Raw genomic sequence first — 19,804 nt, forward strand, 5'->3', positions numbered from 1 at the left:
CACACAATAACTTCACTGGCCATGCTCGCACATCAATTTGATTAACTGTCCTTTGGAAGTCCTCCAAGCTTATCTAGAAACATCAGAGACATGAGTTGCAGGGAGTTGAACTTGATGAATGTGTGAGCCTTAAGATAGCTGAGGCTGAAGTCTATAATGGTGCACATCCAAGTTCTTCAGAGGTATTCTACATATGTGCACACATCAAACATAGATGAGTCAAATGCAGTCAGTCAGAAAGTGTGAATCCCCAACATTGGTTCAGCACGGTAGGTAATGTTTCTTCCCTTTTGCTGTATCTGTGTGACTGTGTGTGTGTGTGTGTGTGTGTGTCAGCCCCAGTCCACACTTGTGATTATTAGCTATGCATGAAGACCAAATCCACGTTGACATCTTGAGTGGTGAGCAAAGGGGCTTTCTGTACAATTCCCCAATTCTACGGTAGATGGAAAAGGCTCAACAGAAGAGAGGAGAAAGCATTTTGTACATTTTCTCAGCAATTGAACAATCCCCACGCTCGGCGGATAGACAGACTCCCCAGAGAGACGGAGAGAGGCAGAGATGGAGGGAGAGAAAGGGAGGAAGAGAGGGAGAGCTTGAGTGTTTGGCTCCAAGGGAGCATGCTGGGCTTGATGGTATTGTGGTACATTTGTGTGTATGTGTGTGTATGCGTCGGGAGTGTGGTGAGCTCCCTTGGCCCTGACCAGGGGCCCCACTCAGCAAGGTCTTTGTGGTTGAGCTCACCCGAGGGGGGTCATTCCTGGTGGGGACATGACTCCCTGTGTCCGCCCAGACAGTCTCAGCATGAGCAAGGCCTGTTGAATTTGGCATTTTCCGGACCTCTGGCTTTGCTTTTTTTTTCTTGCAGCGACACTTAAGGCCGAGGAAGAAGAAAAACAAAATGTAACATCAAGAGAAAGAAAAGCAAAGTCGGTGCTAAACACAAGATGGAAGCCTTGTTGCGTTTTAGTAGCCTATACCTCAGCTCTGGAGTGATCAGTGAGGTGTGTCTGTGTATATAAAATATACTGTGTGTGCGGGCATGCACGAGCGTGTGTCAGCTGGTACCCTCTAAGTGCCTGTTAGAGTTTAATTTAGTGTAGTAATTAAAGCTGAACACTGGCCCATAAACAACAGATAAACAATAAAGCAGGCCCAAGCCCTGCTGTTTCATGGCTCTCACTCCCAGCTGTTGGAGGACTGATAATTTTTACACAGTGCCCCCACCTTACCTCACCACAACAACACAATGCTGAAGCAACAAGGGTGTGTGTGTTTGTGTGTGTGTTGTAAATGTGCGCTTGGGTTGTTTTAGAGGCTGAGGCTGAACAAAATGGGGTGAAGAAACATAAACACACAGGATGTGACCATTTCCCTTTCAAGAAGAAATAAATGAAGACTTTTCCTCTTTTTTTCATGCTCAGGGTAGTCAACAAAACACTATCAGTAAGGGTTGAAAGTCATATAGATTCGAGATAACAGCAAATTATTATTGTTATTATTAACAATGGGACTGACATCTTGCTAACCTGTTAGCTTGTTGTGTTAATGTCAACAGTTAGCGATAGCATTTAGCCACTTCTTACATCACAAATGTCAGCTAAAAAGTAACTGAGAGATACTTTTAATTTGATAATATTACAAAATACAACAGAAAGGGTGAAGATGTCCAACTCGCTTATAATAGCTGGCTAGCTAAAGCTATTTTTACTAGTGCTTGGTTGCTAGCATTAGTTGTTGTCCTGCCATTACTGATAGCTTGTATGTTTACCTTGAACTATGATATACTTGCACCCTTTAAGTTATACAACCCAGATAACAATAGTGTGACATGAAACAAGCTGTTAGCTTCCAGTCACTGGCTAGCATAGTGTTAGATGATAAGCTTGGATGAAAATTTATTGCAAGATAATTTTTATCTTTGCTAGTGTTACAGGGTGTCGATGCTGAGCTAACCAAATGTTAACTCAGGATTTAACTTTTAGCTAGCATTATGTTTGCTAGGAGGTGGTTAAATGCTAGTGCTAGGTGTTGTTTAGCTGTTGCTGTTGAGCTATCATATGAATCACAATACCTTGAAATATGATATGACAATACTGCTTATTTATGTAACTTTTTACTTTGTTGAGCACAATGTTGCTGAAGCGCCTTTTAAGCTAACCCTTGCCATCTTAGCCCTGCTGCCACATGTAAGCTTCATGTTTGTCAGGTGTCTGTTGTGAAAACAGTGCAGTGTGTCAGCGTGATGGTTTGTTGGGAAGGGGCAGGGCCATTGCTGAAAGCTGAGAAGAGTTGCTGTGGAGGGGGAGAAAACACGGTACGGAGGGGATACTTTCATGATCCCATTAGCATAAGAGAGGCTAAATTATTCATGTGGAGTGCTTAATCTATGGGGAAAAGTATAGTTAATGCACATAGTTTTAAAATGGATCTCTCCCTGCCCCTGCTCTAACACCAGATTCTTGCTGGATTCAGCATTCGCGGGCATTTACGGGAACGGCTGTCACTCTGCCTCGCATACACTCACATAGACATTGTATGTGTGGGCACAGAAGCACTTTTCCTTAAGCGCTGTTGCACTTCAAGCTGTTTCGAGGGGCTCTGCTCTCAGTCTCATCCCCTTCATCCGTAAGTCCCTTTCTCTCTCTCTTTCCATTTGTTCCTCCATCTCTCTATACCCCCCCCCCCCCCCCCCCCCCCCCCACACACACACACACACACACACACACTCTCCCTCACACTCCTCTCCTTGCTCACCCCTCTGTCTTTCTCTCAGTACCGCATACTACCTGGCCCTCATCCAAAATGTGATTAAAGAGAATGATCAGCTCCCTCAGCTCCCCCCTTCCTTCCTCCCTTCCGCTCCTTCTCTTCCTTTTTTTTATGTCTCGCTGTCTTTCCTCTGACCCTGTGTTACGTTTGTTGAGTCTATAGATCATGAGAAGGGGGAAAAAAAACATGGAAACAACAAAAAGCAAAGGACAACAGAGTCAGCTCCACTTCCAGTGACTCAGACTTCTACCCACCACTCTATACCCCACCACTCTTTCTCACTCCTTCTCCTATCATCTCCCCTTCTCTCTTCCCCCCTCTCAGCTTTGGCTGGGGCCTGGTCCCTCTGGTCCATAATCATGAACAGGCCCCCGGCCTGACCCGGCCCAACCCAGCCTGGCCCAGCTCGGGTCTGGAACTGGGTCCTACGCAGCAGGAAAGGCACATTAACTGGGTCAGCGTAATGTGCAAACTAATGTTTGGAGAACATAGGGAAAAAATTACCCAGATTATTCTGACAGCAGCTGAGGAGAATGTCTGTGTTGCGCCATTAAAGGAAAGCTTGAGGGAGAGTGTTTTTTTCTTTTTTTCTTTTCTTTTTCTGTCTTTCTCTGAGGAGGAGATTGAAGACCAGATTATCTTTGAGTGCATTGAGCATGATTAAAACGCAGAAAGGAAGAGGTGTTGCAGGGAAACAGTCATGATTGAGCTAAAGTAAAAGGAGGGAAGTGACTTTTTCTCTCTGATTCCCAAAGGCTTAGGCCAAAAACAAAGACGGAGTGCAGCTCTGTTGTATCAGTTCATGATACAGAGGGTTTACACACCCATGTTCCATTGCTGATTACTCCAGTGCTTGTGGTGATGATGAGGAGTGCACAGGGGTCTGATGTAATATGGCTAAAAGGGATTTGAGCGCGTGCCCCACAGGGCATTTCCACGTCCATTAATGCTGCCGCTGCTGTATTTTCACAATGATGACAGTGCTTCTGTTCTTTAAAGGCAGAGTGTTTTCCCAGGAAATTTTCCGTCTTGTTTCAGCACGCTAGCCCGAAGGGGGTCAGCCAAGAAGTCACCCTTTAGAGGTGATAATCCAATTGCTCTAGTCCTCACCAGATTTGTTTTCCCCTTGTCTGGCAGTGTGTGTGTGTGTGTGTGTTTACAGAGAGTGTAAGCATGCGTGTGTGAGTGTAATAGACATAGAATGGGATTCTGAGGCAGCAAGATGCCACCGGTTTCTTCTGTGTCCAAACCCCGGGCCCCTCTCTAGATCAGAGAGAGGTTACAGAGGCCAAGCCTGTCAAAGGCACACCTGCAGGGAAACTCCAAAAAACCCTGCCTGCCAGCTTACACCAGCCCGTTTAAGGTGTGCTTATTTGGAGTTTAACCCTGACTTCAAATGTCCTTTCCCTTTCTCCCTCTTTGTGTTTGACCAATGGGCCTTGTGCTCTTTTACTTTCTTTCCTTTCTTCTGCCTCCCTTGGCTCTTTAATCTCTTCCACCACCCCCACCCTCCCAATTCTCCTCCCCCTAATATCCGAACCCCACATCACAGCTAAAAGGTCCCTCCCTGAAGACAGCAAGTGGTTTGAGTCCAGTGACTTAGCAAGGCCAGCCCTCCTGCTTATTTGCTGTGTGGTTTTTCCCCCCTGTGTAAACCTGAGTTTACCCACTGGAGCCCGTTTGGAAAGGAGTAGAGCAGCTATACCCTACAGGTAGTGCTTTCACCATGCTGCCACCGTCCAAGAGAGTGGGTGGATGATAAAGGAAGTGTGTTACAATCCGAGTTCTTCCTCCCTGCCGCTGATTTTCACGCGCACATCTTTCACGTTTATGCAAAGCTTTTGAGGGCATTATGCAAGATAAGCTCATTTTCTAGTCTGATTCCCACTCTAGTACATGCTTTAATGACTCTTAAAGCCAAGGGCTGCTTTTTTAGGCATAATAGCACTCCCGCAGTCTCTCAGTTTCCATGTAGCTTTTTCCACACCTGATCACTTTTGTTCGCCCATTTTATGGCTATTGGGGAGCAGGCGGAGGTGAGCAATTTGACAGTGGTTAGTGCCATGAGCCCTAATGTTTATTGGAAGCGAGCGTCTAATAATTTTTGATTACCCCAGAGGAGGTATTAGCCATGTTAGTCAGCAAGGATAATTTCTTATTTACATGCCCCAAGCAGTGAGCACTCTGAAGGAACAGTGGGGCTAAATGCGCAACAAAACGAATCAAACATGCCAAACGAGATGCTCCATCCTGGCTGGCTGCAGGGCTGGAGCTGAGAAAACCTTCATTATGCATTTACCATAATTCATTTAGAGGGTTATCAATTTGCAGAATACAGAGGATATGTTTAGAGGGGGAAGCAAGAGCTCCATATCAAACGGAGGGAGAGAAAAAGGAACAAGGGAGCGCGAGATGAAAAGGAGTAAGATATTCAAGGATAGCTCAGTGCCTGGGTTTTGAAAATGTTGTTCCAATTACACACTTTTCCATGTTTTCAGGCAGAACTCGCATGTTAAATGCTGCAATCTTGTCTCTTTTACCAGTGTCACGCTCCGCCCCCTAAAAAAAAGGCAGAAGCTGATTTCCTTGTAATGAAAGCCATTTGGCCCAGGAATTCTTGTCTATGCAATTTTTTTTCAGATTGAGGCTACATAGAGATTTTCTTGTTTCAATATTGCCTTTCTGTACGTTTCAGATTGCTCTTTGTTTGGTTTCTACCCTGCTTACTCAGTGTGGCAGTCAGGACAGTTACTACATGTTTTTCATTTTTCTCTCCTGGCAACTCTCATTGAGTGAAGCAAAGGACCTTTAAAAGCATCTTTTCCCTCAGCCATCAGGCAAGGATGACTAAGGCCCCATTAGAACAATTGGAGGAAACTTGGGGAGACGGGGAGTGTTTAAAAGAATGAAAGCGGTCAGAAAACACCACTATCTTGTGATAACCAGTGCTTTTTTTCATTATCTAAACACAAGAACAAAACCTCCACCTTGGAAAAATTGCCCTCACTCTCATTCAAAAATAAAACAATGAAAACAGAGGAAGAAAAAAGCGAGACACAAAAAGAAGAAAACATTTAACATTTTCCAAAGTGAGGGGGGGAAGCTGCATTGTTTAGTACGAATGCTAACTCCCAGGGATGCAGTCCTTAGACAACTGAGTGTCTGCAGGAGACATCTGTGAAGCATGACCTTGTGACCCCGGAAAGAATGCTCTTAAGGTGGGGGGAAAACTGCCTTTACCACTGCATCATGGCCTACAGGATCGCCCAGCAGCCGCACAACAAACCACTACAGAAAACAACACAGCAGACCAAGAGTCGATGAAAAAAAATGAGGAAAAGGTGGAAAAAAAGGGAAAAACATGAGGATGGTGTGAATGTAAAGAGAGGCAGAGAGGATTTAAAGGAGAGCAGAATACACACATGGAAAAAACACAGACGGACTCTGTGCCTCACAGGCCTAGCTGTCTCTTACTCCTTTGCCCCCTCCCATGAGATCATTTTCATCCTTTATGAGTCAAAAGGAAGCCCGGTTGAAAATGAAAGGTTACACAAGCCAGAGCCCGAGCCCTCGGAGTGAGAGAAGAGAAGATCCCTGCTGCAAGGGCCCTGCTGCTATTCAAAGCACCTGCTATTGTGTGGGCGCCCATCCAGGCTCATTGTTGTGCAGAAATTAGTCGAGCCCTTTGGCTCCCTTCGGCTCCAGAGGCATGCGGCAGACCCCCTTGTTGTTTTGGGTTCAGATACGTGGTTGGATTGATGCGTGGCCCTGGCTACCATCACCACTGGCTGTGGCCCTTTGCCCTTTCTCTAAAAGCACAGTATCACTCTCATTTTTTTGTTCACTTCTTAGGCCAACATTCCTATAGTTTTCCTTCTCTGTCTTTTGTACTCCTACTCTCCTCTTCTCCTTTGGTGTATATGCTTATTGTTCTTTGGAGCACCCTCATTATACCCATGGTTATATTTTAAGGGCCTCTCTCTTTGATTTTGGGTCTCGTGGGAAGTGGAGTGGTGGGCTGGTGGGAGCTGTAGGGCTGGCCCGGCTCTCAGGGCTCTCCCCGGCCGGCGTCTCAGAGAGTGGGGCTTGGGGGTATTGTCGGGGGCCTGGGCAAGTGGTGCAGAAGCAGCAGAGGCAGCAGAGGCAGCTAGTGCAGGGGGTGGATGAGAAGGGAAAATTGAAAAGTCAATAACGAAGGCCGCACGGAAAAAAAAAGAAAAGAAAAAGTGGAGGACGAAACAAAAGGAGATGGAGAGCTTCAAAAAGCTGAGAGCTATAGAGCACTGCTAATTAATAGCATCAGAGGAAGAGCTTCTTTTCTTCTTCTTCTCCTTCTTCTTCTTCTTCTTCTCCTCTCTGGAACTTTAATGCTGCATAATAACTTGCAAGGCAAGGCGATTTAGAGTTCACATTGTGAGTCAGGTCCATCCCGCCATCATACCAGCAAACTGTGGTCACGTTTTATGAGGAAGGATGTATAAGAAAAAGAAAACAACAAAAACAAAGATCACTGTAGCATGTTATGAAACTCCTACTTTTGGGAGTGGTGGCTCATATATTAGAAACAAGAAAAATTTATGATCATCCTGAAGAAAACAGAAACTAAACAAGCCCAGGAAGCGTCAAAGTACAGACTTTTGCATTCGAAAGTGATCCCCACAAATGAATCGAGACACAACTTTGCTAAGTCACACTCCCAGTAATCTGAACCCACGGTTTGCAATCTGTATTTTATCCCAGCAGTAATAGCCTCCTCTCTTACTGTCCCTGCTGAACCAATTTCCCACTCCCAACAGCTGTCAACCCCCCAAAAATCAAAATTAGTGTCCTGGAAATTGAGCCTTAATGAAATGACCTGCTGGATTTACCTTAAGGAGCAGAGTGGACAGTCAATACTCGCCACGTCAAAACCCCTCTCCCTGATTTCCACAGTCCCATTAATGAAAGGAAATAGTCTGGAGTAAATGTATTAAGCACTGCTTCCACCTTTCTAATTATATTTTTCCCTTCTGCCTTCATAATTCATTCAGTCTTTCATTAGTTTTTAATACTGAAAAGGCCTCTGACTGGTTCGTTATGTCTTGTGGGGTCTCCGGTTATTTGTCAGGATGTATTAGATGATTAAAACAAGTGCATGTTGTATAAAATGTTGCCGTGGGAATGTGTTTTTGGCAGCTTTAGGACCATTTTTAGCATTTAAACAACAATATTTATATTATCATCTTCAGAATAATGTTACTCTGCTTCCCATGGAGAGAGATGATTGCGTACCAGGGCCCAGCAGAGGACACAGGACCATGGTTATTGACTTGTAAAGGAGCCAGTAGGTGAGGGGTCTTGACAAGACATGAGCGGCTGACTCTCTTGTAAAGCTGTATCTGATTTCTCTTCTAGTTGGCTCCCTCGAGAGAGCCGCTTTACCCTCTGTTGATCAGACTCGCGCTCACAGCGGTATGGAAAAACGGGGCGATAAAAAGAATGAAAGGGTAGTTTTGTGAGAGGAGACGCTTACGTTCTCCCTGGAAGACAGAGAAGGAGAAGAAAGAGGGAAGAGGGAGGGAAAGGGAAGGAGATATATGCAAGAGTACATGTACTGTATTTCAAGCAAATTCATGTTTTGGTGGGATTAGTGCTGAGGAGCTTTCAGTAAAGGCATGAGCAGCAGTGCAGGTGTAAAAGAAGGGAGAATTGTAGCAGACAAAGCTGGTATCAATTCAGCAAGAGGCTCACTCCTCTCAGATCTGACTAATTTATGAGGGTAAACTGCTCTGACAGAGGGAGAGGGATGCAGGTGGAGGGAGGAAGTTTTCATTGACTCCTCCGAGCAGGCCAAGCCAAAGCCCCTGGAGGGATCTCTCTCAGTTTGAACTTTATCAGGGGCTACGCTTAATCAATACGCTATCGGAAAAAGAATTAATTACTAAAGCAGAATAAAACAGCTGCATTTTAAACCGAGGATTCATCAATTCTGTAATCTCTTGGTTACAGCTCAGGTGTCAGGAGGATCATTTCAACTCCATGTAATGAGGAACAGTGGGAGTACACCCCAACCCTCTGCTGTCCTCCTTCTCCTCCACCTCTCCCTTCGTCGACCCCCCTTCTCAACCAACACCCATTTCCTATCCTACACCTCCTCCTGAGTGAGGTTTTCATTCTCATTTTCAGTCCATTTCATACCTTCTTAGCCCATCCTTCATGGTCTTACTGTACGCCCCCCCCCCCTCCTCTTTCTCCTCCTCGTCCCGCTACATTCCCTTCCCACCAAATTCCTGTCTTTGCGGGGATGGGACGTAAGGGTATTAAACTTGAAATCTCTGGTGCGAACACTGACTGGAACGGGACATTCCCGCTGCTGCAGTCATCAAGCCGGACATTCCTCCACTCGGGGCCAGGACACCGCTGGTGTTGCAAAAGAGGGGGGCGAAAGAGACAGGGGAGGGTAAAAAATCTATCGGCGATGCAAAAATACAACGATCAAAGGTGATGATTGGCTAAAAGGAAATAAAAATGCCATCGAAAGCATCCCAGAATAACCTTGGCCGTGCTGCCGCCTCAAATGCCGCCACAGGCCTTGACCCCGGCCCAAAGCCTGTAAACGGACTGTCCTTGACTCCCCATAATGGGGGATTTCAAGGCAGGTTGAGAAGGGGTTATGGGTGATGAATTGGGTTTTTAGTGAGCTCATTAGGAAGCCAAACAGAGTTTAGACTGGCGGAGCGGGGCAGCAGCGCAGTAATCAGTTCTGCTCGCTTTGTTCCCTGCCTCCAGGACATTTGTGTGAAAAAAAAAAAAAAAGCAAGCGAGGAGAAAAAAAAAACTTCATGGCATTTGGCTGATGAGAGGGCTGCCGAGCAGAGGCTACAATCTGATGGTTGACTTGTTGATTTATAAACCTTTTAATCCATTTACTCCCCTAAAGCCCTCCAGCTTTGTGCAGAAAGCCACATCTCTGTGAAACTTTCCTTTGATGCCACTGTCCATCAGGTGTGGCAAAGATGTCTGCAATAAATCCAAATCATAAGTATGAAAACTGTTTGTTTGTTTGGTTTTAAGTTGTAATTGAGGGTAAGAGAATCAGGGCTGATGCTGTAACCATAAATGGCCTCAAACTTAAAAGCTGGTCTTAATCACAAAAGCCGCAGTTTCTTGAGTGACCTGTGTGCAGCTGCTTTAGGTGGAAGACTTTGATAGTGAATCATTTCTTGCAGGGATTGTGAAGCCATTGCTTCATTTCTTCCCTCACAGATGGAGTCATCCATCTTTGTTTTTCCTTTGCTCTGTTTCATTTCCATTCCCTTCTCTTTGCTCTTTCCAAAGTAGAGTCAGCGTCTAAAAGATGAAAAAGTGTGGAAGCAGCTTGTTTTCCTAATGATCGCGCCTGTTCCAGCGCAACATAGCCCCTCTTACTTTTGGGAAATACCTATTCTTTAATTTTTAATGCAGCATCAAACCTAAGGAGTTAGGTATGCTTTTCTGTTGTTCCATCGAAACAGTTATGAATAATAGAGGTGGTTTGTGAAACTTTATGATTCTCTCTGCAAATATCAAGAATAGCTCCAGAGTTCATCTCTGGTAAAGAAGAAACGTGGACAGAAGCTCTGTTGCGACAAGCGCATTGGCAGGTTTGTAAATTCGTTCCTCAAGAAACGAGGTCCGAAGTTAGATTACCTGCGAGACCAATTAGCCCCATTCGATTTGGATTCTAAGGGAAGTACAGCGGCAGTGTCGGAGCGCGAGGGGAGCAGGGTGGAGTTGTCAGGGAGGCAGCGAGTGTGAAATGTCTGGTGGAGACCCAAAGCCCTTCATTAGCCACTGATCCCTGTCTGCTGAGTGAGGAGCAGTCATGGGCATCACAGCTCCCCTTTTAGTCTCCCCTTCCAAAACATAAGAGAGAAGGAGAGCGGGGTGATGGTAGGGAGCGGGGAGAGGAGGGTAGCTCCCCCATCCCCTGCAATTTAGCCCTTTGCCATTCATGCAAATTGGGTCCTGACATCTGCAACAGCCTGCCTCCTTTTCTTTTATACATCTTTATTCCATCGCTTTTCTTTGGGGGCTCTTTTTCCTCGGCAAATAAAAGCCCCCCTTTTGGATTGCGAGTCTTGTCTCAGCTGACGTTTATCCTTTCAAACATACGACACATCTGTGAAGCATCGGCACTGTTCTGTGTGTTAAAATGTAGTTTTTTACAAACAAAACTAGAAAATAAGAGTGGAGTTTTTACTTTTTAAGGTTATGGTGCCATAAGAAAGCTGTTGCTACAGGTAGGAGGTTAATTGCGCCTGCAGTTGGCCCCGTTTAAAGACTTGGAGAAAGCACAAAGTTTGTGCAACCAGTGCTAAATTTCAGGATCTGGCGATGAATTTTTTATGAAAAGATCAAGAGAGTTCTGGCCGGTAACTCTGGACCCCTCTCCGTCCTGGATGCACTATTCCTCTTTGGCTCCAGGGGAGAAGCTGAAAGAGGAGGGTGGCTTTGCTCCAACCCTTAATTTGGTTTAAAAGGTAAAATAGCCTAACTGGCTGTTAAAAACAAGTTTTACCTCGAGCCCTCACCCCCTCCCCTCTCCTGCCCTCTCTTTTCTCTCTGAGCTCACTTCACTTCACTTCAGCCTGGCCCTCTCCAGTTAGGGATGTGCACAGTGGGGTCAGTGCCGTGCCTGTGAGAGGAGGGAGGCCGTGTATCGGTAGAGAGGCGATAGTTATCTTCAGCATTCCAGGGATGACAGAGAGATATCTGCCTGATGGCAGGGTTAGGGGGCTTAGAAAAGGGGCGGAGAAGGGAGGGCAGGAGAGGAGGTACAGGAGTTGTTGAGCAACTACCCCCCCACACACACACCTCCCTCTCTTCTTCCTCTCTTACTGCCTGACTGCCTCCTTCCCCACACGTAGGGAGAAAAAACCCATCTAATTAGAAGCTCTTATTCCACTTCATTTAAGGGAACACTTAATGATGTGTTTTTGGGGGTTGGAGACAACTACACATTACTTCTCATGCAAAAGGAAGCGCTGGGCCGTAGCACTCAGGATGCAGATACAGCTGTGTTTGAGATGGAGGTTTGTCCTCACTTTATCCGGGGTGTCACAGCTGGTGAAGGAGCGAGGTGAAAGCCGGCGACTTTCCTCTCCTCTCCTCCACCTTTCTCGGGGGGCGGGGCTCAGGAGGAGGTGGGCACGGGATTTTTTTTTTTTCGCAGGGAGACTTGCTGAAGGAGAGAGTTTGTTGTAATTGCTCTGACAGGTTTTAGGGCTGTTAATGACTCCGGCCTGAGCGCTACCAATTTGTCAGCATGCTTGCTGTTTACTAAGCTGTTGTTTTATGGTCCAGTGCAAGGGGCTGCTGCTTGTTTAAGCACAGATCAGGAAATAATCAGCGTAAAAAAACACTGGCTGCTACTAAAACAGTCCTGTTTAGAGCCCTCATCTACTGTATGCATCTGAATGAGCGCAGTAAACCATATGGTCTGGTCACACAAACACCCTGATGGGTTACTGACTGTTAGAAATTGAATGCTCAAGTGTGTGTTTTATCATTAAAGGGATTATGTTCTACTCGTTAGCACTCGTCTGTGTTGTATGTTCCATGAGTGTGAAGCATATTGCTAGCATGCGGTTATAGCCAGAGGAGCTGTAATCCCCAGAGCAACAGAGGGCCGGCCATTCCTCTAGTGTGAATAGAGTCGGTACGTGTTTGTGTATGTGTGTGTGTGTGTGTGTGTGTGTGTGTGTGTGTATGTGTGTGTGTCAAGAGCATGTGGTCCCAGAGCCGGCAAAGACCCCTTCGTAAATCCAGAGTAAATAAAAGGGGTAACCAGACGGACAAAAGAAGAGCCCCCACTGCTTCTCTCATTCGCTGCCATTTGGGGGGGACTGAATGTGCTAAACGCCGCTTATGTTGGCTGAAAAGTTGAGGAGAAAAAGAGGGGAAAGGGAGGCTCTAAATCCCCCTCTTCTTTTCTCTTCATTCTCTGCGGCCAAGCCTGCAGGGCTAGAGGTGGTGTTAAAAAAAGGAGGGAGGGTTGGAGGGCCCCGGTCACTATAGCGTGCTAAGGTGGAGAAGGCCAAAGAAGCTGCTACTAGCTCTTAGCTTCTGTTCTCTGCACACTCTCCCTTCCGTCTAACTTTTCTCCCCTCGCCTCATTTGGGCGAGCTTGGGTGAACATGCCTGACTAGTTTGGGCTGACAGCAGGCTTGGGGGGTCTGTTGTAATTAGTCACTTTAACCACAGCTTCCATAAGCCACTGCCTCTACACTCTTGCTTCATTACCCTGAAACAAATGCAGGGGGCCTCACTGTGCAAAATCACTGCACAGCCTTCAGAATAAAACACACACAACACAGCGCTTAATGCTTGTTTAGAGGCTTTTCTGTAGGTTTATTCATAGTATAGGGACCAATAAGTCTGGAGTGTTATTTTATAACTAGCCATGACTGTGTTTTAGTGTGTTCCAACTATTGACAAGTCATTATTCATTTATGCATGAGTATACAGGATGTGTGCTGATAGAGCTACAATATATGTTACTGGCGGTCATATCCATAATGCTTCCAGAGCAGACCAGACTGTAGTGGCTCCCTAAGGGGCACGGTGTCTCATAGACATGAGGTATGATCTCCAAAGTCATTAGGCCTCCCCTGGTTTCCACTTTTTTCACAGCAGACTGCAGGACACTGTGTGCAAAAAGCGCTTCTTTGTGCAAGAAATCCTGAAGCGACCCTGAATGTGCCAACGCAAGATAAGCAGAGTTGCGGCGTGTTTACAGTCCTCTCCCAACCCGTTAATGAGCTCAGCCCTGAGACCAATTTACTTACAGGGAGATATATCTGAATGCATTTTTAATAACCACCCAGTGGTGATGAGAGAGGGGATGCATGTGAGCGTAATGTGCTCTCGGACTTGTTTGTTTGCTGCCGTGTTCATTCACTCCCTCGCCTGCTTTGCATCTGGTCATTGTCTTCCATCTTGCCTGATTACATCGTGTCGTTTTCTGCACTTAGGACAATATGCACAAAGTTTCATCCTGAGCACTTTAAGTCAAGATATTGCCAGAGTGGAGGGAGGGGAGAAGAGGGAGTGGGGGGAATGGTAAAGAGAGGAGGGGGGCTGGCTTTTTTTTTCGTCTCCAAGGGCGCTGCTTTTCCAAAAGTGCCTGGGGCTACACTCCTGCACCTCGGCTCCCTCAGGCCTTTCGGCTGCCTCCTAATAGCCAACCCCCATCTGTGTCACATGGCCAGATGATGGGACGCTTCCCCCTGCTCTGCCCTGTACTTTTTTTTTCTTTCCCCATTTTTTTTTCAGAGTGCACATCCACACAGGTTAGAATGGCAGAGTTGCCAGGGAACAGTCAGAAGCCATTAGCGTTTGGGACAATTTGCCCTGCAGCGTTCCTTCTCTCGCTCGTAAGAAAGGAGTGGGGGTGGATGCAAAGCACCAGCTCTCCTTTAGATGTAATGAGGTTGTGCAAGTTGGGCCCTCTTGATTCTTTTTCTACTCCTTCTGTTCCTCCTCCTCCTTCTCCTTGATCCTTCCTTTCTTTGTTTCTCCTTTTTAATCTTCTATCCACACTTGATTTTCCTGCACCCTCGTTTTAGAAAACACATTTTTCTGCATGTTTAAAGGAAGTCAAAAACTCCTGTCAGAGCTGCACGCAAATTCCAAACATGTCTAATCCGTGCACACATGACCACATGCGTACGAGAGACACACACACAAGGACAGAAGAGCTGGAAGCCTCGGAGTCCTGTTTCACCCTCGCAGGCTAGGGCAGGAGGCAGCGAGCATGCTGGGTAATGAAGTGACAGGTCAGTCTGTAAATACGCATGGGTCGCTCTGGCCCTGACCAGGGGGGAGGCTATCGCATTGCAGTGAAAATGGAAACGTCAATAAAATTAATCTGCCAGCCTTTTGGCCACTGTGTGGTTCCATTGGATGAGCCTGACTGCTCACAGCAGGAGAGGGATTTGTGGACCAGCTCGAAAATCAACACAAAACCTTGCGGCACACAAACAAACAGGCAAAGTGTGTATCAACATTATTCAGTGGAGCTCAAAAGCAGGGAAACAAGAGGAGGGTGGTTAAAATTCACAGCTCACTAGTTGTGTTGTTGTTGAAGTTTGGAAGCAAACTGGAGGAGTTCGGCTCAACTTCCGCCGGGGTCGCATTTCTCAGGAAACCCCTCACAGTCGGCGCAGCGCTACAGCCAGACCAAAGTTTATTGTTTTAGGCTTCCCTGAACAAGGATTCGTACTTAGCCTGGGATTTACGGCATTTGCCGCTAATGAACACCCACTCTACAATTACAACACCCCTCGTCTGTGTCCCCGTTCCCATATGTCCGTCAGAGCGGCTGCTGCTTCTTTAACTTCACACAGACAGGGAGCGCAAAGTCTGCACTTCTCTGTTTTGCCCTTTCGTGTGGCTCCTCACTAATGATGTGGAAGGAAAACACAGTGCACAGAAAGGAAAGAAAGACAGAGGGAGAACAAAAAAGAGGGGGAGAAAAGGGGAAGAAAGTGGGGAAAGTAGTTGGAAGAGAGGGCCCCTGCTGTCCTTGTATTCTTCATTTATTTTGCATTTGATTACACCACCAGTCGGATCCTTTTTCTTTCCCCTTTTTTAATGTTATTAGTTCAAATATTTATGCGAGATTAAGGCTTATATAGGTGCTTGTGATTGATGCCTCCCCAAAAACAGGAGGACATGCGAGTCTGAATTTTGAGAACGTCAGGGTCCTTCCCTGCCTTAGTGGAGGAGTTTTTCAGATACATAATTTAGATGCCCTCAAGGAAGGCTTTCAAGGCATTTGTGCCCGGGGGCAAGAAAAAATAACTATGACTCTTAAAAGTAAATCATTTTTGCTAATGCACAATTAATGCAGAGGAAGAGGAACAAGAAAAAAGGCAAGGGACAAAGATGGAAACTTCGATTTTAAAGGAGAAATCATGCCGGGGTATGCTCATGTTTTTTCCTCTTGAAATCAAACGCTGACGGACATTAATGCAGGCGAAGCCGCCGCTGGCCTGTCATGCTAATCATGTGGCGGAATGGGGAGGGCTTGCTGCGAGGGATGGGAGTGGGTGAAGGAGGACTAAGAAAGTCTGGGTTTGAGGTGGTGGAGGGGGGGCAGAGGAGTCCATTATGTGCATCCAAGTGCAACAATGAAGCACCCAGATCACATCCCTACTTTAATACTTCTCAACTGGATGCTGTGAATTATCAACGCCTTTGAGTTCTGTTTGTATGCGAGTGTGTGTCCGTGCACACAACATGAATGCATGAATGTCTGCAGACTCCTGTAGAACTCCTTCCTGTCCCCCTTGGCTGTCTTCAAACGCTGAAAAAAATGCTCTACATTATGTCAAGCATGCAAATTTAATTGAATTAATGACATGAGTCCGAGCCTCTTGTGTACTTGAAGGCTCCTTGTCCTCTTTTTTTGTCATCTTGCTCCATTTTTTGTGTCCTCCTCCTCTTACTGTAGAACTACCCTCACAGCGTCCAAGCATAACATTAGAGTCATTAACCCTTTACCCCTCTGCAGCGCTCTGGGGTATAGATCAACTCTGTTAGGCCTCTGTGTAAACCCCTCACTAAGGCCGGCCAAATCCCCCCAACCTCCATTTCTTCCACTACAGAACACTGGCTTTGCTCGCACTCAGTACAGTGATTTTCAGTTCCTTATCTGTGGTATTTGCCCATTTATCCATCTTTCATACGCCTTAAACTCAGCTTTGTCCATATCTCTGTCTTAGCTTTGAGCATTTTTAGATCAAGACTCTGTTGTACACTGTTCTGATCCAGTGGCTGTAGTCTGGGATGTTATTTAACCCTGGGTTTGGTTTCCGTCCAGGAGATGGCTTAGACAACAGCGTTGCATCGCCTGGCACAGGGGACGACGACGATCCAGACAAGGATAAGAAGAGGCAGAAAAAACGTGGCATTTTCCCCAAGGTGGCCACGAACATCATGAGGGCGTGGCTGTTCCAGCATCTCACGGTAAGCTCAGACTTTACTTTTCTAAGTTTTCACCCTGAAAACTCCTGCTCATACACACGTGTCACAAAGCTGTTACTGAGCTGGAGGTAGCAGTGCTGTGATGCTCAGCTGTCAGCTGTCTGTCAGAGGGACACAGTGACCAGGTCAGACTAATCTGTTGGGACTGTTTACTCTGCTCAGCACATTCAGGGGGAGGGATGGACAGATTGACAATTCAGGACTTTTACTTTAAAATGAGATGCACTTTGTTTGGCCTGGAGAGCGTTTTTTCAGGGGCAAACTGTAAGGAGTAGAAGCAGCGAAAAGAGATGTAGATACTCAGAAAGGGTGTGCACATTTTTGAATTACTGACATCTGAATGCTTGAAATCAAGCTGCTTTTATTGGAGTGTTAGTTTTTGTCTTGGTGGCTGGTTGGTGGGTAAAAATTGTGGCTTGTGGCCGTAAATTTTACTCACATCGAAAGGATTCATCAATGATTCATCAATGCTACGATGTAATGTTAAAAGTTTCAGAGCTGGTCTTCGCTTGTTGTGGCATATGTTGTTTTCCTTTGTGTGAGGTAAGAAGGGATGTACCACATGTCTCCCACCCCTCACTTATGTCAGGACATAATCAGAACACCAGGCCGTATTGATTTTGCTGCACAGGTCAGATTTCAGGAGGAGGTGGCCACAGCAGGATACAGAAGCTGCTCTCTGAGCACGTGGCTCACTGTCCCACAGTCAGGCACAACAATAAGGAGAATAACAGGAAGACTTAGTTTAGAGTGAATCTAAGATGGTCAGGTGCACCCAGTCCCCTTCCCCCACCTGTGCCCTCTGTACCCTGATTACCTAACCAAAACCCCAAGTACTGTGTGGCCAGCAAATACGGCCTAATTGAAAGGGCTGTAAATCCATTACATATTGGTCAGGGATAATCAGGAGTGCTTTAATCACTTTTATCTATTCAGGAGCAGTGAAGCTGCAACAGCAAAGCCCTGAGCCTCGCAGGCCTTAGCGGCTCCACCACGCCAGTCTGCATGCTTATTATTCTCATCATTATCAAAATGACTTCACAGCTGTTCACAGCTCCGTCGTTCCCTGACTGAAGAGCCCTCACCGACGCGTACACACCAGGCACATTTCAGAGGCTGAAGGCAGGAGAGAAGGGAGGGTAATTCTTTTTTTTTTTTTTTTTTTTTTTTTAAAAGAGGGATTCTGTTTTCTCTCTTTGTTTTAAATGCCATGCTCTTGTAGAAAGAGACCAAAAAAGTTTCACCGAGGGGAAATCTAATCTAAGTTTCCTAAATAAACTTCTGAAAAAGATGCAAAGGGAAAGAAAGAATGACACACACAGAGTTTCCCGAACATTTTTCTTTAGATTTGTTTTAAAACTGCATTAAAAGAAAGGAGAGGAAAGAGAAAAGGAGCCCAATGTCGGGCGCAGGCACATTTTTCAGAGGACTTTCTCATTCAGATGCTTAATTTAAGGCTTTCTTGTTCCCCGTCTCTTTCTGCTTCATCACGTCGCCTGCTTGTGGATGTTCTCTCCAATCTTTATTTGTTTCTTTTGTGCAAAGCTCTGGCCAGTCTTGTACAAATAATAATCCCTCCCTTTTAACCTGCCTTCATTTCTCCACTGACGAAGAGGACTAATTGAATTATCCCCCTTCTCACCATCCAGTTCTCCCACCCATAAACTCTGTCTTACTCAACCTCTCAGTCACTCTCCTCTCACACACATACACACACACCCATTAGCCATTCTTTTAATTTGTTAAGCAAATGTATTTGCTATTGCGGGATGCGTTTGTGCAAAGGGGTGAATTCTTGGGGACTTTGGCCCCTGAATGGCCTATAGCGGCATTCTGCCATTCATGCATTCATTAACTGAGGGGTGAGGAGTGAAAGGAGCGGCCTTGTATTTTCTCAAACTGTGGGGGCCAGCATGGAGCTCTTCTTGCATGAGCCGCAGGGGTCTCTCTACATATGTTCTCAACATCCAGCCATTGTCACGTCCCCTGAAAAGCTCAAAAGGAGAGGACCCCCCTTCACACGCAGAAAAACAACACAGGCCAATAGTAACAACTGTTGGCTTTTGGATTCAGTATAACAAATTTGCCCTCTCTTCCTCCCCTCCCACCCAGCCTTGCTTTAGTCTGACCTCACACTCTCCTGGGAGAAATTGCAAGAAGGTTTTTCCTAACGAGCAAACGTATAGAAATAGCGCGCGTTTCAGATCGTGTGTGCCAACAAAAAAAATCAGGTTTCAGCAGCCTGAAGATTTCAGTTTTATTGTATGGGGGAGCTGACCTCATTTATACAGAGCTCATATACATACACAGCAACCACAGAGCACCACAGAGCACCACAGAGCACGTGAGCTGGCAACCTTAAATGCCCTATATGTAATTGGCAAATGGCTGGACAGATCAGCTGGTGTAAGCTGGCAGAAGAGGGTCAGACAGTCTCTCACCTCCCTCCTTCTATCCTTCCTCCCACTCCTCTCTCTGTCTCTCTAAAACCCTCCTCCCCTCCTGCTTCCCCTCCCTCCCTCCCTCCCTCCCTCTCCATGAGTTTCTGGATGTCTTCCAGCCACATTAGGGGAAGGAAAATCCCAGACTGTTGGTATAAGCTTTTCAATACTACAGGGAGATTATGTTATCAGAAAGGTAAACTTCTCTGTTAGGGGTAAAATGTTCTACTGCACTTCACAGGGGAGGAGAAGAGAGAGGAAAATAGATGTATGAAAGGAATAAAAGGATGGTATTTCACTGTCGTTCTTGGACGAGGCAGTGCCCTTTTGTTTGGCATAAGCAAACGTTAAAATCTACAATTAGCCCCTCGTCGCCCCTGGCCTTCCTTCCCTCTCGCCCCCTGCTAGCCCCCCGCTAGCCCCCCGCTAGCCTTTACTCACCCCTGTAAAGACAAGAGGTCGGCCTTGCAATGAAAACAGGAAGCACTCAAATCCAAAGATACCACTCTGGGCTCCAGGCTTGTCTTTTGACTGGTGTAAACCCTCAAACACCTATGAAAATAAATAGGGGACCTCAGGAG

At 46.1% G+C, this 19,804-nt stretch overlaps 1 protein-coding gene across 5 annotated transcripts in view; it reads left to right on the plus strand.

Moving 5' to 3' along the window:
* meis2a (Meis homeobox 2a) overlaps nucleotides 1–19,804 on the plus strand; it is a 198,431-nt gene that overhangs the window by 138,669 nt on the left and 39,958 nt on the right. For 4 of the 5 annotated variants that reach the window (XM_074692248.1, XM_074692253.1, XM_074692249.1 and 1 more), the window contains one exon: nucleotides 16,619–16,764. In XM_074692248.1, the coding sequence (XP_074548349.1) occupies nucleotides 16,619–16,764 (146 nt within the window). The remainder of the gene's footprint in view (nucleotides 1–16,618; nucleotides 16,765–19,804) is intronic. The other variant, XM_074692250.1, reaches the window with a different exon arrangement.

The sequence above is a fragment of the Halichoeres trimaculatus genome, unplaced genomic scaffold (genome assembly GCF_033239565.1).
Source record: "Halichoeres trimaculatus isolate MK-OKI-2021-1 unplaced genomic scaffold, fHalTri1.1 fHalTri1_scaffold_17, whole genome shotgun sequence".
NCBI lineage: Eukaryota > Metazoa > Chordata > Actinopteri > Labriformes > Labridae > Halichoeres > Halichoeres trimaculatus.